General features: G+C 47.5%; 2 protein-coding genes across 11 annotated transcripts; both read left to right on the forward strand.

Moving 5' to 3' along the window:
• The first annotated feature begins 6488 nt into the window (after nt 1–6488).
• Nucleotides 6489–9492, forward strand: isy1 (ISY1 splicing factor homolog). Of its 4 annotated transcripts, none has more exons than XM_049734358.2 (11): nt 6489–6654; nt 7254–7276; nt 7698–7749; nt 7883–7948; nt 8039–8081; nt 8154–8266; nt 8379–8496; nt 8655–8783; nt 8856–8977; nt 9095–9183; nt 9269–9492. In XM_049734358.2, the coding sequence occupies exons 1-11, from the start codon at nt 6652–6654 to the stop codon at nt 9408–9410; spliced, it is 900 nt and encodes a 299-aa protein (XP_049590315.1). In that variant the 5' UTR covers nt 6489–6651; the 3' UTR covers nt 9411–9492. The 4 variants fall into 4 exon arrangements, with proteins under 4 accessions (XP_049590315.1, XP_049590317.1, XP_049590316.1 ...); XM_049734360.2 differs by having other exon boundaries at nt 6490–6654; nt 9091–9183; XM_049734359.2 differs by having other exon boundaries at nt 6491–6654; nt 8655–8777.
• Nucleotides 9493–9625: 133 nt separating this feature from the next.
• zgc:77375 (uncharacterized protein LOC402927 homolog) lies at nt 9626–16236 on the forward strand. Of its 7 annotated transcripts, none has more exons than XR_007484690.2 (9): nt 9626–10337; nt 10687–10914; nt 11013–11125; nt 11209–11302; nt 11978–12011; nt 12090–12261; nt 14142–14385; nt 14707–14863; nt 15537–15685. XR_007484690.2 is itself a non-coding variant. In XM_049734347.2 (9 exons), exons 1-9 carry the CDS (start codon nt 10201–10203, stop codon nt 15690–15692), a joined length of 1287 nt encoding a protein of 428 aa, XP_049590304.1. In that variant the 5' UTR covers nt 9636–10200; the 3' UTR covers nt 15693–16236. The 7 variants fall into 7 exon arrangements, 6 of the variants coding, with proteins under 6 accessions (XP_049590304.1, XP_068508421.1, XP_049590305.1 ...); XM_049734347.2 differs by having other exon boundaries at nt 9636–10337; nt 10994–11125; nt 14209–14385; nt 15537–16236; XM_068652320.1 differs by having other exon boundaries at nt 9636–10337; nt 10690–10914; nt 10994–11125; nt 14209–14385; nt 15537–16236.
• The last annotated feature ends 354 nt before the right edge of the window (nt 16237–16590 follow it).

Raw genomic sequence — 16590 nt, forward strand, 5'->3', positions numbered from 1 at the left:
CGAGCGAGATCCTGCAAGCTGGCGCCCCGCTTTGTTGGACCGTTCCCTATTAAGAAGGTGATTGGCCCATCCGCCGTCCGTCTTCTACTTCCAGAGTCCATGAAGGTTCACCCCACGTTCCACGTGTCCCGTGTGCGGCCCATCAATGAGAGTGCGTTGGCGCCGGCACCCGTTCCGCCGCCGCCGCCCCAGCTCGTCGATGGGGGCCCGGCTTACGCTGTCCGCTCCTTGCTCCGATCGCGGCGGCGCGGTTGTGGCCAACAATACCTTGTGGATTGGGAGGGTTATGACGCGCACCGCTCCTGGGTTCCGAGCCGCTGGATACTCGACCGTTTGCTCATCACGGAGTTCCATCGCTGTCATCCGGACCAACCGGGTCTTCGGCGCGGGCGCCCGAGGAGGGACGAGGGACAAGGGGTGAGGGTCCGGGGAGGTCTTGTCCGCCGGCACCGGGGTCTTCTGCTCCCGCGTCTGTCGATCCTGCTTCCGGCGAGGTGTCGGACGTTTCGGCGGTGTGCTGGTCGCCCGGGGGATTGCCTTCCTTTTTTTTTTTTTGTTTTTTGGTTCCTGGGGACGTCGGGAGCCGTCCCTTGTGTGTGTGTGTGTGTGTGTGTGTGTGGGGGGGGGGGTGTTCTGTCACGTGCTGGCGCCACCTGCAACAGAACAACGCCCCCCTGTCAGTGGAATCGCTGTCACCTGCCACGGGCTCATGGACAGCGCTATATCAGCGCCGCCAGCGCAGACCCGAGTGTCAGTCTGTCCCGTGCTGCTGCTTCGCTCATCAGTCCCTGAGAAACTGACTCGCTTTACAATTCGTAAATCCGCAGAATTGCTTGTCCACCCCAGCCAGATCGCCGCTCCAGCGCCAGCTATTCCCATCATCCCCTCCAACAATAAAGTCTCTGTCGCTACGCACTTGACTGTACTGTCTGATCCCTTACAATACAAAGAAACAATGCAACGCAAAACATCGCCCCTAGATAGCCAGCGGACTTTGTTGTGCAGCAGGAGATCAGCATATTCGCTGTCAACTTCATCTAGCAATTCACGGAACTGGCGGTGGTGTAATGCTTTTGCGATTGTTTTGTTCACAATATGGATGACAGTTCATTACCTCCATACACTCCGGTGGGAATGTTTACGCACACAGCGCTTCTTGGTGCAATATGCAATGGAATGCAAGCAAATTTCGATCCAATGCTTTCTGTCGTAAAGTCACAAACTTTTGTGACCCTCTCATACTTGGTGCGCCGTCTGCAGCGACTGAAATCAGGTGACCAGTGTGTATCTCTGTCATTTAAACACTGCAGCACAGCCTCACAGATGTCCTTTCTTTGTGTTTGGCCTTTTAGTGGTATCAATTTCTTCTTGCGGCCCATTAGAGTTCACGTACCTGGATAGCAGAGCTGTCTGTTCGATATCAGTCACGTCACACGACTCATCACAGGCAATTGAGAAAGCTGGAGCTGAATTGATGTCCTTGATTAGCTGATCGGTGATATTGTTTGCCATTCAAATTACCATTTCCTGCACTGTTTTTGAGGAGAGAGGCATGTCTTTAATTTTCTGAATGATCTCGGTTTTGTTTTTGAAGTCCGAAAATAGGCACTCTGATATTTTAACGAATGAATCCTTCATGTACTCGCCATAGGTGAATGGTTCTGCGCTTTCTTTCAACAAAACTTGCAGCAGTAGTAGAGTTTGGAGATGCAATCCACTTCTCGAAACTGTTTTTTTTGTTCCTCAAATTGCACCTTTCCTCTCAGTTCCAACTGGGTGATCGGCAGCAAATTTAGCATGCTTTAGCTGAAAATGTCGCTCCAAATTGCTCTTCTTGGTATATTTGACAACTTCTCATTGCAAATCAAACATTCAGGCAATCCTTCAGCATTAGCAATGAAAGCAAATAGTTGAGTCCATTCTTTCTTAAACCCTCTGTTCTCATCAGCAATCTTTCTCTTTTTGCCTTTTGAATCCATGGCCCGTCACTCACACACCTGTTTACAACTCGCCTGTGCCGTGTTGCTTGCTATGACGCAATTTTGCGCCATTCTGAAATTCTGTATTTTTAATATATTTACAACTACATACATTTTCTACAGCATAATAATGTTTTTGTCACGAGTACCATCTAAAAACCATATTTAAAAAAACAAAACAAAAAAAACCATGTTTTTCCATTTTCACGCATTTTGCAAGAGCTCCAGGGAGCCGCTAGGGGTGTGCTAAAGAGCCGCATTCGGCTCTAGAGCCGCGGGTTGCCGACCCCTGACCTAAACCCAGAAAAAACAGCGTGGATGAGTTGACTGAGCTTATCCGCACAAGAACATTGCAGTGACCTCGCAGCGGTACCTGTTTCCGACGGGGCCCTCAAGTGTGCTGGGTGTGCGTGTGAGTAGCAACTTCTATATTGTTACTTTGTGAGCCATAGACGTCTATTAGACCTCTCGTCTATGTGTAGACCTAATTTAGACGACAAAATTAGGGATCAACAAGGGATCATACAGTAATCCCTCGCTACATTGCGGTTCGATTATCGCGGCTTCAGTACGTTGCGGGTATTTAAAAAAAAAAAAAAAAAAATCACCTTCTAAATTGAGGAATTATGGCACGAACGTTGCCCAGACGCCAGCAGTAGGCAGGGAGTGTCCACACAATTGCAGTATGTACACTAAAAAAGTTATAGTAATGAGTTCTAAAACATATTTACAGTACACAAAGTTTACAATAAGACACAAAGAAATTTACATATGTGGTGATTTTAACATTGACCTACTAAGATGAAGTCAAAACACGCAAACGGAAGTTTTTGTGAACGAAATGTACTCACACGGGCTACGCCCACTCATTACCAAACCAAGCCGAATCACGCCTCAGAGTGCAACACTAATTGACAACATCTATACTAATTATTACGGTAGACATATCAGTGGCATCCTGATATGTGATATATCTGATCACTTACCGGTCTTCTGCATTAGTGGCCAAAGAATGCCAAACCCCCAAAAGTCAGCAAACTCACCAAAGAGAACAAAAAGCAATGCCGTACTTAGAAACCTAGACCAAGAACTCAGAGGAAATTCATCGGCCGAGGTTTATATGGAAAATAATGTAAACAGAGCCTATGAAAACTTTCTAAAAACATTGCTTGAAACATATGAAAAGCATTGCCCTATTGTCACAGAAAAAAATACAAGCGTACAATCAAAAAAACCCAAAAATGTCAAGCCATGGCTAAACAAAACACTACTAAATGCATGCAAGAAAAAAAATTAATTATATAAGCAATTTCTGAAGGACAAGACCGATAGATCTCACAAAAAGTATAAAACTTATAGAAATTCCGTCAATAACAAATTGAGGACAGCCAAACAAGAGTACAACGGAAGATTATTAGTCGAAAGCCAAAATTACACTAAAAAACTTTGGGACATAATTTATTCTATCGCAGAGGGCAGAAGAAAGAGAAATGAAAAAACACAATTGGTCATTGACGGTCAAATAGTGGATGATCCCCAGCAAATCGCAGATAAGTTTAATCAGTTTTTTGTCGAAGTGGGGGCAAAACTCGCCCGAAACATTCCTTCTCAGGAGATAAACTGGAACGTTTTTGATCGTGGAATAGACAATACTGCTGACGACTTTTCACTGTCCCAGATAACTTTGAAGGAAGTCGAAGATACTATACTGAGTTGTTCAAGCAAGAAATCAATTGACGTTGATGAACTAGACATGAGGACGCTAAAATATATAGTGCATGCCATTTCGCCTCCACTTACACATATCTGCAATCTATCATTCAACAGTGGGATATTTCCTGGTAAAATGAAAATTGCCAAAGTTCTACCCATATTTAAAAAAGGAAACAAACACCAGATCACCAAATCTCTATCCTCCCCCAATGTTCTAAAATCATTGAGAAATTATTTAATAGCAGGCTGGAGAATTACATTGAAGAAAAATATATACTGTCAAAAAATCAATACGGTTTTCGTAAAAAACATTCGACTGCACATGCACTTTTAGATTTTGTAGAAACCACTAAAATGGCGATGGATCAAAAACTATATAGTATTGGAATATTTCTTGATATTAAAAAGGCCTTTGACACAATTCATCATGAAATATGGATTGAGAAATTGTATAGATATGGGGTAAAGGGTACAGCCTTAAAATGGATCAGGAGTTACTTAAAAAATAGAACCCAAGTTGTACATGTCAGGCCGGGAACAAGGCGAAGGACTCGGATGCAGAGTCGTCTCTATCTTGGATTTATTCCAGCAAGCACACAGAGCGAAAGTACAAATCAAATCGCCTCTTGCGAGGGAAAACACGTGGCAAAAAGTACAAACAAAAGGTGTCGCACTGAGGCGAGTCAAAAGGCTAAAAGTACAAATCAAAACGCCTCTTACGAGGGAAAACGCGTAGCAAAAAGTACCAACTAAAGGAGTCGCACTGGGGCGAGACAAAAAGGCGATGGAGGCCAAGGCACAAACAAAAGCGTCGCTCGGTGGCGAGACAAAAAGGAGGGTTCTTACAGAGAGTTCAGGCATCAAGGGATCGCTGGTGGTCGGGACGAGGCAAGACACACTGGCACAAGACAAGGGGAAGACACAGACTAAATACACACAAAAGGGCGGGGACACAGGTGATGACAATTAGTATCGATTACGCAGGTGCACACAATCGGGATCAGGGAAGACAAGACAACCAACACCGAGGAAGGAAACACAAACTGAATCGGAAGGAACAACAAAATAAAACCGGAAGTAAAATTACGACATCGACGAGACAGAAACCCGGAAAAATAAACGCGACCGCATGACAGTACAGGTAGAGACCAACAGGTCACCTACATTGAAAATAACGTGTGGCGTCCCCCAAGGGTCAATTTTGGGCCCTAGGTTATTCACGCTATACATAAATGACATTGCAAAGGCATGTTCCCTCAAAATGGTAATGTTTGCCGATGACACCAGTATATTATGTACTGGACATAATTTAAGACACATGGAAGCTTGTATAAACAGAGAAATGTCAATTTTACAGGCTTGGTTCAATGCAAATAAATTATCTTTAAATCCATCCAAAACTAAATATATGCTATTTGGGAAAAGAAAACCAAGCGAAGACTTAAACTTAGTGTCAAACGGTACCAAGATCGAACGAGTTAATGAGTATCAAATGCTTGGCATAACACTTGATTGTTTACTTAACTGGAAACAACAAATTACAAACTTGTGCAAAAAAATATCAAGAAATATGGCCATTCTGTGGAGGCTGCAAAATAAAATTAGTACATCTGCTTTAAGAATAATGTATTTGACACTCATAGAGCCACATCTACATTATTGTTCAGAGGTCTGGGGTCACGCATACCAGACATCAATAGAACCACTTTACAAACAACAGAAAAGAGCACTGAGGATCATTTGCAAAAAGCCGTACAATTCTCACACGAACAACCTCTTTATAAACACTGGAATACTGAAGCTCCAAGACTTAATCACTTTTGCAGGACTGTTAAATGTGTACAAAGCTTCTAGATGTATACTACCAGCAAATATTCAAAGCCTATTCACCCTGAGGGACACAAAACACGACCTCAGAGGATTATTAAACTTTGACCAACGACAAGTGTCCAGTACACTCGGAGGTCAATCGCTGACGGTTGTCGGTGTAAGAAATTGGAACAAACTAAACTCTGACCTAAAACTATCCGAAAATTTCAAGGACTTCAAGAAAAAACTGAGAGCCTCTCTCATATCAAATTACGTAAGCTGAGTCCGCGGCAACCCTGGGACGAAAGCATTGGTAGCTGTTTGTTACACTCGATACAAATCATTCAAATTCCAAATATTAGCATCATACATAACCATAAATTTTTGATGTTGGCTATTTTGAAACTAAATGTGTAAATGCACTAATGTACAAATATTAGCATCATACATAACCAGAAATTTTTATGTTGACTATTTTAAAATTAATGTGTTACATAATATCTGTGAAGACTCTCATAAAATTGCTGTGTGATAAATATCTGTGAAAACACGAAAAATCTCTGGATGAAGGTTTTGGGACGGGACTCGATAAGCAAGACTGCTTCCACCCGTTCCGTTTTCGGCAAGTACGAAACGAACTCTAAGCTTTGTAAAGAAAGTGTGACTTTGATGATGTCTGTGTACAAGCTGAAATAAAAAAAAAAAAAGTATTGTACCTTGTTGTAAAAAAACATGTTATAATAATAAGAGTTCTAAAAACATATTTACAGTATGTACACTTGTACCTTGTTACAAAAAAGTTGTTATAATAAGTTTTAAAAACATATTTAAAGTATACTTTAGCTACATATACATATGTCACACACGCGTAGGCACGCACACGCACGCACACACACACGCACGCACGCACGCACGCACGCACGCACGCACACACACTTTTTCTCATTCATGGTTTTGATGCTTTCCATTTCGTTACCTCCCATAGAGGGCAGTCTTTTGGGCGCCAGGCTCTCGGCCCCTGAATCCGGAATTGAGCGCTCGCCACTTCCTGTTTTAGTCAGCGTGTTTGTGGCGTTATTCTAAGGCTTTTGTCCCAGAAGACAATTACCGATTTAGCACATCGAGGGCGCCCGAACATTCGACAGCGGCTATGGTAAGAACCGCATCAACACTTACAACTTACACTTATAAACGTTTAAATGAAGCGAACTTGCTAGCATCGAGTGACTGTCCGAGTGGTGATTTTGAATTTCTAGCCTGATCGTAGCTGATTTGTTCATTAATTTGCATTGTGACGAGTCGAGCGTGGTCGTCCACTTTGTCCTAGGCTTTGCCACAATTCGGTCACACGGCCAATGTTGACTCATCGAATTTACCGACGAGTTGTTCTTGTGCGGGTCACACCTGACCTGCATAATTGTTGTTTTATCTCTTTTGCACGATTAACTACGGAGGCCCGGACATTACAAGGGACATAAATGCATGTCGCAAACATCACAAAATGTTGGACGCGTGGGTTGGCAAATGTAGTGCACCCATTTGTTCGAACCTGCTCAAATTTACTTTAACGAGAGGAGTGGAGCTCCATTTTCATGCACAACCGTCCAAAGATTATGTTCGTGTCGATCATTTGTAGTCTTTGGCCACAATTGAGCGTTTGGTATAAATTGAGCAAATATGTTGGTTATCTGTGACGGGGGGAGTTGTCATGTTGTTTAATGACACATTTGAAATCTGTATGTCTCTACGCAGGCTCGAAATGCTGAGAAGGCCATGTGAGTAGGCATGCACGCGCACGCACGCACGCACATACACTAATGATGAGTCCAGTTGTTGGAGCCGCTCGAGTTCTACGGCAACCAAGACCTTAGAACAAAATGTAAAAGTGAAGCGAGAGTCGGTGAGAAATGTGATCATGTGAATTGTGCAGTGTCGAGAAGTCTCGGGAAGGTTCAAGTGTGCGCTAATGCTCATCAACAATCGTTCTGCAAATACCGCAGTTTTTTTGTTTTATTACCATGGCCGTCCGTCCGGGATGGTCTTTAGTTGGTCAAAGGCAGGTAGGTGGAGGTCGTCGGTGGTTATGCTGACGACCGTAGGCGTCAATGTGCCCTTTTTCAAAATGCGCTGCAACGTCGTCAAATGCTCAACCTGCTGCCGGTGTCACCGCGGCCTTGATGTTTTCCTTTGTTTCAGGACGGCCTTGGCTCGCTTCCGACAAGCTCAGCTGGAGGGAGGAAAAGTCAAAGTTGGTTGCATCTCATACGCTGGACCTCCATGCGCCTTTACCTGGCTTTACCCTTGAGGATAATTGTGTGTGTGTGCGTGTGTGTGTGTGTGTGTGTGTGCGCGTGCGTGTGTGTGTGCGTGCGTGCGCGCAGGAGCGTCGACCTTTCCTGGCGTCCGAGTGCAACGATCTTCCCAAAGCGGAGAAGTGGAGGAGACAGGTAGGTGCACCTGCCCGCCTGTTGGTGCATGACTGAACGCCGGCTCCGCGGCATCTGCTTCTAACGTGTCTGTTTGCGTGCGTCTTTCAGATCATCAGTGAGGTTGCCAAAAAAGTGGCTCAGATTCAAAATGGTTAGTCCGAGCCCCAGCGGGACCAGCCCGGCTGTCTGTCTGACATGTCTTTGTCTTTTTGTGCGTACACAGCGGGTCTGGGCGAGTTCAAGATTCGAGATCTGAACGACGAGATCAACAAGCTGCTAAGGGAAAAACGGCACTGGGAATATCGCATTCGGGAGCTGGGAGGCTCGGACTATAAGGTCGGCACCTATGCCGCATGTGCCCTTGAATGGCGCCCCTGCCCAGCGCTTCTCACGGCCAGTGTCTGTCTGTTTGTCTGTCTCTCTCTGTGTCTGTCCGTGTGTGTTGCAGCGCTTTGGGCCCAGGATGCTGGATCACGAGGGCCGGGCGGTTCCTGGCAATCGTGGCTACAAATACTTTGGGGCAGCCAGAGATCTGCCCGGAGTACGAGAACTCTTTGAGAAAGAACGTAAGTACATGCCCTCGCGCTTCCATGCTAGCCCGATGTGGTGTACAGCTCACATGCTCAAATGCTCATTTAGGTGTGTGTGTGGGGGGGTTTGCGTGCACGTGCATGTGCGTGTGCGCGTGTGTTGGGTGTGGTGTGTGTGTCGTGTGTGCGGCCAGCCGCTCCCGAGCTACGCAAGACTCGCGGTGAACTGATGAAGGACGTGGACGCTGAGTACTATGGCTACCGAGACGAAGACGACGGCGTCCTGGTTCCGATGGAAATCTTACACAAGAAGCGAGGTGGCTGTCAGTTGGCAGGTTTTTTCCAAACGTGTGTATTCGGCCCCACTTAGAATGTGTGTACTTGTGTGCTTGTAGCCGTGGCCGAGGCGATACACAAGTGGAGGGCGGATTGCCAATGTCTCCCTTCAGGGGACAACAAAGTGCCGAAAGACGAAGAGGACAACGAGCCCAGCATCTATTGCGTCAACAACCGCCAGGTCTCCACGCACGCAGCAGCTCAAACATAAACTTGTCACATGACGCCCCCTGCTGGTTATGTCAAGCATAACCAGGCGCGTGCCTGTTTGTTTTGTGGGCCTTTGTGCGCCAGCCAGAGGAGGACGAGCACGACCAGGAGACTCTGGAGGAAGGCGAGGGGGGCGTGGCCTTCTTCGCACACGTCCCCGTTCCCTCGCAAAAAGAGGTGACGCACACGCATGTGCATGTGACACGTAACAAAACGCGCAAATGGTGCATGCGCTCACCTTGATTGTATGCCTGTGCAACAGGTGGAGGAGGCTCTGGTCCGCCGGAAGAAGATGGAACTTCTTCAGCGGTATGCCAGTGAAACTTTGCAGCAGCAAAGTCAGGAAGCCAGAACGCTGCTGGGACTGTGACACGCGCACTCCCCCACACTCGCCTGTCTCATAGCGGTGGTCTTTATTTGCAGAACTTTCTCAGTATAAATGTTTTTTATTTTTCCCCACAATAAAATTTGTTCTCCAGAAAGCGACTGAGTGCAGACGAGCGTCCTGTCGCCACTAGCCGTGGAGTGAAAATTGCTTCATCAGAGTGCCAGCAGTGGACCGTGGCGAGGTCATTTTTGGTCATCCACGGTGAGCGCTGACGGTACAGCTGGACTTTGCCGCTTCATTGCGATTCCCCAAAGGCAAGATTAATCAAAATGGCAGCCATGGTCAGACGAGCGCTACGTCCAGAATGTATCGTCGAACTTTACCTTGCCTTTGCGGTCGGGCCTCAAGTAGTCATCGAAGTCAAGTTGCTTTTTTTTCCCTTAATCACATAAACATCTCAAAGGGCTTCTCATGCCCACAGCTGACAGCTGACAAAAAATGGCAACGTTGGGGCTCTCCCGAGTAGCCGACGTACTAACGGGATTTCCAACGGGAACCGACAACTGGGCTAGCGTGCAGGTCGCTTGGTTGCGGCATGAGCAGCGGGGCATGTGACGGGTTGCGCATGTGACGGGTCACCCATGTGACGGGTCGCGCATGTGACAGGTCGCGTGTGAGGCGGCAATCTAACCCAAGTCAGCAGCAGTCAATCAGACACAAGCAACCTTTTGTCAGCACTGGCAAATCGGGCCAAGGGCGGTGAATGGGCGTCTCGTGCTATGCTGTGAAATCCCCATCTAGCATCTTAGGACATTATTTCCTCAGCACTCTGATTGACTGTTGTGCGGTAGCCCCGCCCCCAGGTGATGATGTCACACGGCAGCACTTCGTTAAGACGTGCGGCGGCTGCACGATGGGCGGTATTAACGTCTTTGTCGTTATGTGGTGCGCGCGCCTGCAGCACGCGCTCAGGACAGTGGCGCGCTGCACCGACGCTCTGCAGGTCAGTGCGCCTGCGTGTGCGACCGCGTGATGGATGGAGAAAATAGTAGAAAATGAATGGTGGGAATTTAAGCGATAATGGCGGACAGATCCAGGCGAGTCGCCGGCACTTGCTGTTGTCTCGTTCAACCTCGTGCTGCTTTAATTTGCTGTAATCAGGAAGTAGTAGGATTTGAAAGGCTACCTGACGCGATGAGTCTGTTTTGACTTGATTGCGTTTCAGCTTTGAGAGTCCCATTTAGTGTAAATTGTTGCCTACCGATATGTCAGTCAGCCGGTTAGGGGAGATGAAAAGGGTTGAAAGACAAGAGTGGCACAGCCGGGTGTGTCGCCCTGTGTTGTGCCGGCAGCAGCAGCACCACCTGCCGCCGTCCCCTCGGTGCGAGGCTGGCATCCTGCTGGACGTGGATGGCGTGCTTGTGCGCGGCGGCTCAGTGCTCCCGGCGGCACGGCGAGCCTTCCAGAAGCTGCTCGACCGCAGCGGCGACTTCCTGCTACCCGTTGTGTTCGTCACCAACGCCTCAAGTTGTCGGCCCGAACGCAAAGCGCAACAGCTGTCGTCCCTGCTCGACGTGCCGGTGGGTGACGAGATGTTTGTATGCCCGTGCGTGCATGCGTTGAACGGGTTTTGTTTTCTGTGTTCCGATCGGATCCCAGTTGTGACCTGTGTGTGCAGATTAGTCCCGACCAAGTGGTTTTGTCCTACAGTCCTCTGCAAACATTGACGAATTTCCACGACAAGTGCGTGCTGGTGTCCGGACAAGGACCGATCACGGACATCGCGCACTCGTATCCTTTCTTCGGCTTGACTGGCAGTCGAACCGGGCACCGCCCACCACTTTGTAGCCGAGCCCTTGACCCCCGCGAGTCAGTCTGGGTTTCAAGAAGGTGGTGAGCATGGAGCAGCTCCGAGAACAGTACCCTCTGCTGGACATGGTCGACCACAGCAGGATGCCCAGAGCAGACGTACGTCCGCCATCGAAGTACATGCTTCACTGCGTTCAATTAGTCAAACGTCACCATCGTGAGCAAAACCACAAACGAAAAAGTATGTGTCAAGTATAAAATGTAGATATAATGTACAGTACGTAAGTCAACACGAGGGTACATGTGTCAAGTAACCAAAACAAAAAACCCAAACAACAGATAGCCTATAAAAGACGCAAGGTCGCTGATGGTGCACTTGCCTGATTTGTGTGCGGGGCTTCAGCGATGGATTTCGCCGTTTTGCGTGAGTGCAAGAGCCTGTTCTCACAGAGCTCTTAAGACGCTGCCACAAATATGGATTCTTACAGTAAACGTCAATGAAAATGTTTTCTTTCACACCATAGCAAGCCAATAACGTGGCTGAGAAATATTGGCTGGCTGAAGCATTCGCTCCGCAGTCAGGAAATCAAATGCCAATAGTATGTAAAAAGGAACGTTTCCATTAGTAAAAAATTATTTGCGGACATTTCTGGGACTTTAACGGGATGCGCCATTGATGGCAGTGTGCGCAACAACCTCGGTCGTCGGTGGCAATCGATCGAGCTCTCCGTGAGTTAAAAGTCGACTGTGGCATGCCATGAATCATTTCTGGTTCCAACCCCATCGATGAATGCTGTCTGTTTGAAGTGACAAGTGGGTTCTTTTGTGTTGCAGTCCAATGTTGCGCACAGGTTCCCCCAAATTGAAGGTAAGAGCACTACACGTGCGCCTTATGTTTCGGATCTCTTCTAACGCTTTATTGTTGATGCCTCGTGGTTGTCGACAGCTGTGCTGCTGTTTGGCGAGCCAGTGCGCTGGGAGACCAATCTTCAGCTGCTGGTGGACGTGCTGCTGACCAACGGACGTCCGTCGGCTGCTTACGATTGGTCGCCGGCCCAGCTGCCCGTGCTGGCCTGCAACATGGACCTGCTGTGGATGGCCGAGGCGCCCTCGCCGCGGTAAGAAAAAAAAAACAAATGCAACTGTTCCATTGACTTAGTACGAATCTACATGCGCAGAACTAGTTTAGATCTTCATGGGGCCCTTGGCAAAAATATGTCAAGCCCTCCCCCCCGAAGACCAGGGAGACAAAATTTGACTGACTCAAATTAAGTTTAATGTGAAAAAAAAACCGGAGTGCCCGGAGAAAACCCACGTGGGCCCAGGGAGTACATGCAAACTCCACACAGGGAGGGCCGGAGGTGGAATTGAACCCACACCCTCCCAATGTGAGGCGGATGTGCCCCACCGAGCCGCCCTCATTCAAAACATGCAAAAACTGTCTATCACATCTTAATATCTGAATGTTTAAATATGTAAGCAAAAGTGCAATCACATTTGTAAATGAATGACTTCTTGTTTTTGAAATGTAAATAAACCAATCTACTGTGATAAAACAACAGCATTGCAATAACTGCATTAACCATCAAAGTGAAGTCAAACTGTAACTGTAGTCTCGAAACAAATCTGAAAAAGGAAAAACATTGCACTAAAATAATGCAAACTGCTACCGCTATTTTTAATTTTATTATTCGTGGCAGGAGTTTGCTTTGGCCTGGGGAGTTAAGTTCAGCATTCGCTTTAAAGATATCTGACGCCATCTAGCGTTGTGAATGGGTATAATGTCTAGGCCCCAAATGTAAGATGACCCCCACTTTTTTAGTCTTATTTGAACGCAAAAAACACCGTCTTATATTCGGGCCAATACGGTACTCAGTTTTTAATAATCAGTTGCTCCACCTCCTACTCAGTAACTGCATCTACACAAGTGTACAAATACGACAACAACAAATACAACTTTATTCAACAAAACATCGGGAGACAGATGGATTGCTCCTCATTGCAGCGTCCAGTCACGCAGTCTGTCACTCAGTCTCGCACGCACGCACGCACGCACGCACGCACGCACGCACGCACGCACGCACGCACGCACGCACGCACGCACGCACGCACGCACGCACGCACGCACGCACGCACACACGGCACCCCTTCCTCTCAACTACTACAACTTTCGAAACAACAGCAAAACATTGACAACAAAACACCCTTTCCTCTCTCACACTCTCTCCCCTGTTGATTCAGTTGAACAGACTTACGTTGCACAGGCTAAACGAAAACGAAACGCTCGTCAGCTGGTGGTTCTCAACTAGTACATTTCAAAACAACAGTAAAACGTTAATAATAAACCCTAGTTTACCACGCATTTGCGTACTGACTGTATCGAAGACCTGGGCACGTTTTAACTCTGCATTGTGCAAGATTTTCATTCCATATGAAATTAACCACAGAAGAAGGGCAATGGGTAGCCTAACCATAAAAAGAGAGGGGTTACGTTGCCTTGCTTACCTGACTGCTGTTGTCTTTCCTCATTGTCATAAAGACGCCTCTTTCTTTTTTCATTCCCCGATTTAAAATGCAGCAACATCTTTGCGGCTACGAGTCCACGACACGCTGCTGCAAGCCACGCTACTAGTTTACAACACACATGACATAATCAGTAATGACGTCGTGCGAGGCCTAACGCTTACACAGCATAGTGCACGTATTGGGCGCGCTGCTCCTGCACACGCGGTCACCGATGAGACTGAAAGTGTTGTGCGCGATGGCATTGTTACAAGAGCCCCACAGAAACTCTTGAACGACTACAGTGGTGCCTGCCTTGAGATATGAGTTGAAACTGCTCCAACAATCGACCTCAATCACGCTGGCCACAACAGCCCGTGCGTTGTTTGACATGTGTGAGGTTGAATTCCCCAGACCTGTTTCCTTTGAGGCTTAACCTCAGCAGGGCACGGCAGAGACCAGGGAGAAGCTGCTATGCTCTTGCTTGTATGTCCAGAAGCTGTGCTGTTTGGCAAATGAGAGTCCATGTGATGACAAGAGTGCGTGTGGCGTGCGTGTGGCAGTTTTGGCCACGGCATGTTCCTGCTGTGCTTGGAGTCGGCGTACAAGAAGTTGACGGGACGAGAGCTGAGCTACCGGGCGCTGCTGGGGAAGCCCAGCCTGCTTACCTACCGCTTCGCCGAGCGCGCGCTCATGCGCCGAAACTGCCACCACAAGGTCCAAACCATCTACGCCGTCGGGTGAGCACTAGCGCGCACCTATGTCCAATTGAAGCATCCTTTGTTCTTTTTGTAGCTTGAGGTCTGAAGAAATGCGGGTGCCTGTGGCGCTCGGAACATTGTCAACAGACAAGTAACTCATCGAAACGCTATTTCAGCTCTGCGTTGGCAGGTGTTCACTGATGACAGTGTTGTCAAATTGTTAGAATGAAGTCAGCGGAATGTTAATATTGTATGATCCTATTATGTTGCGCAGTTAGGACCTAGGTGCCAAAATCTGACTAGGTGGCAGTTGTACAAATGTTAAGTGACGTCCAGTGGATTTCTTCTGCTCTTTTACAGCGACAACCCCATGACGGATGTTTATGGTGCCAACCTGTACAATCGCTACCTGTCTGAGCAACATAGTGCCACCGCTGAGACGGCAGCCCGGGAGCCCGGCGAGGGGGAGCCCGACGAGGGGGAGCTGGCGTCCGCCGCGCGCTGTCGATCTGTCCTGGTAGGTGGTGACGACACGACCCACTTGGAATCCAAAGATCCCGTCCCCCGAGCCCTCTCGACTATCCGTCCGCTACCGTTGCAGTGATGACCCCAAACCGTTGCTAATGTAATGCTGTCAGCCTCAGCAACCATACACATGGTGCTCAGGCCCCTTCGGCATTGGATCTCTCAACGACAGTTGTTTTGCCAGCCCCCCCTTCCTGAGCAAGAGTTCAGCATCCACAATTTGATGTCAAGTGGCGCGAGTGGAATAAGGTCCTCGTTGTAGCGATGTCCCCATTCTTGCTCCAAATGTAAACGTGTCAGTCATGGGAGCAATCTGAAAGTCGGGAACAATTTCAAGAGGAAACGGTGGCGACGGTGAAGCCTCTCCCTCATGCGTCCTGACGGCCATCTGAAGTCTTTTGTGTAAGGCCATACAACATTCACTTGGTTACTGTTGTCTTTTTACATTCCCTATGTCTCGTCTGCTTTATTTGTCACCTTTCGATCAATCCATGTACCAAAGAGGAAACATTTCTAATTGTCCTTTTGGCACTGAACTGAAAGAATCAGAAAAACAAACAACTAAGCTGCAGTGTCAACATGGCCCGCTTTGAAGTGCTTTTGGCGATCGTTTCCAAGCGGGAAAAAAAACGTGCTTTGACGCCTTGCGTCTATGTTGTGAACAGGTGTGCACGGGCGTCTACAAGCCGGCGCCCGCCCGGGAGAACATCTTTTTGCACGGCCACCGGGACATGAGTGCCGAGTCCGGCTTGCTGGAGCCCGCCTACGTGCTGGAAGACGTTGAGGCCGCCGTTGACCTCGTGCTCCGCAGGCACCTCTGACGCAATCGCTTGACACACCATTACGCTAAAGGACAATCCCAGTCCCTGTGGACCAACGGAGCGGCGCAGGTTTGCTCTCAACGCCGGTAAAAACTAAAAGTCTACACAGCATTGCTGCAGTGTGGATTGGAACTCACAACAGAAATTGATGATTCAAAGTATTAAAAAACAAATCGACAACATAAGAAGAGGGTTGTGCAAACGGTAACAGAAAAAATCCTGCAAATGATTGACAAATATAATTGCCCTGAAATTTGATTTTTGTTAATTTGGAGAATAAAATATAACAAATTTTAACAAAAACTAAAGGATCTGAAGAAGAAATTTATATTGGATTTCAGTGTTTTTTGTTCAGGTAAAACTTTAGATTTGAACCATATTTCCTTTTGGTATGAGTCTATCACTAATGGTAAATGTTTTATCCCGTCATTATGTTTTTTAAAACAAAACATTGTTCATTGGAAGAATAAGTTAGAATGTTATAACAATTTTTAAATATGTATTAACACCAAGAATGCTATAAAAGAGGTGTCATTTATTGAAAGACTTGGTCTATGAATTATTTTTTTGCTTTTGCAGTTCTTCAGTTTTGATTGAAAGGCCCCATCATCCATCCATCCATCCATCCATTTTCTGAACCGCTTAGTCCCCACGGGGGTCGCGGGCGTGCTGGAGCCTATCCCAGCCGTCATCGGGCAGTAGGCGGGGGACACCCTGAACCGGTTGCCAGCCAATCGCAGGGCACACAGAGACAACCATTCGCACTCGCACTCACACCCAGGGACAATTTGGAGTGATCAATCGGCCTACCAAGCATGTTTTTGGGATGTGGGAGGAAACCGGAGTGCCCGGAGAAAACCCACGCGGGCTCGGGGAGAACATGCAAACTCCGCACAGG

Source organism: Syngnathus scovelli, chromosome 11, assembly GCF_024217435.2.
Source record: "Syngnathus scovelli strain Florida chromosome 11, RoL_Ssco_1.2, whole genome shotgun sequence".
Taxonomy (NCBI): Eukaryota; Metazoa; Chordata; class Actinopteri; order Syngnathiformes; family Syngnathidae; genus Syngnathus; species Syngnathus scovelli.

Excerpts from the sequence above, each read along its gene's own strand:
- isy1 (XM_049734358.2), top strand. Across the intron at positions 8,267-8,378 it reads TGGGAGGCTCGGACTATAAG|CGCTTTGGGCCCAGGATGCT; the intron begins GTCGGCACCTAT and ends TGTGTGTTGCAG. Across the intron at positions 8,497-8,654 it reads AGAACTCTTTGAGAAAGAAC|CCGCTCCCGAGCTACGCAAG; the intron begins GTAAGTACATGC and ends GTGTGCGGCCAG.
- zgc:77375 (XM_049734345.2), top strand. The coding sequence starts at position 10,098 with ATGGGCGTCTCGTGCTATGCTGTGAAATCCCCATCTAGCATCTTAGGA. Across the intron at positions 10,915-11,012 it reads CGTCCCTGCTCGACGTGCCG|ATTAGTCCCGACCAAGTGGT; the intron begins GTGGGTGACGAG and ends CTGTGTGTGCAG. Across the intron at positions 14,386-14,706 it reads CAAACCATCTACGCCGTCGG|CGACAACCCCATGACGGATG; the intron begins GTGAGCACTAGC and ends GCTCTTTTACAG.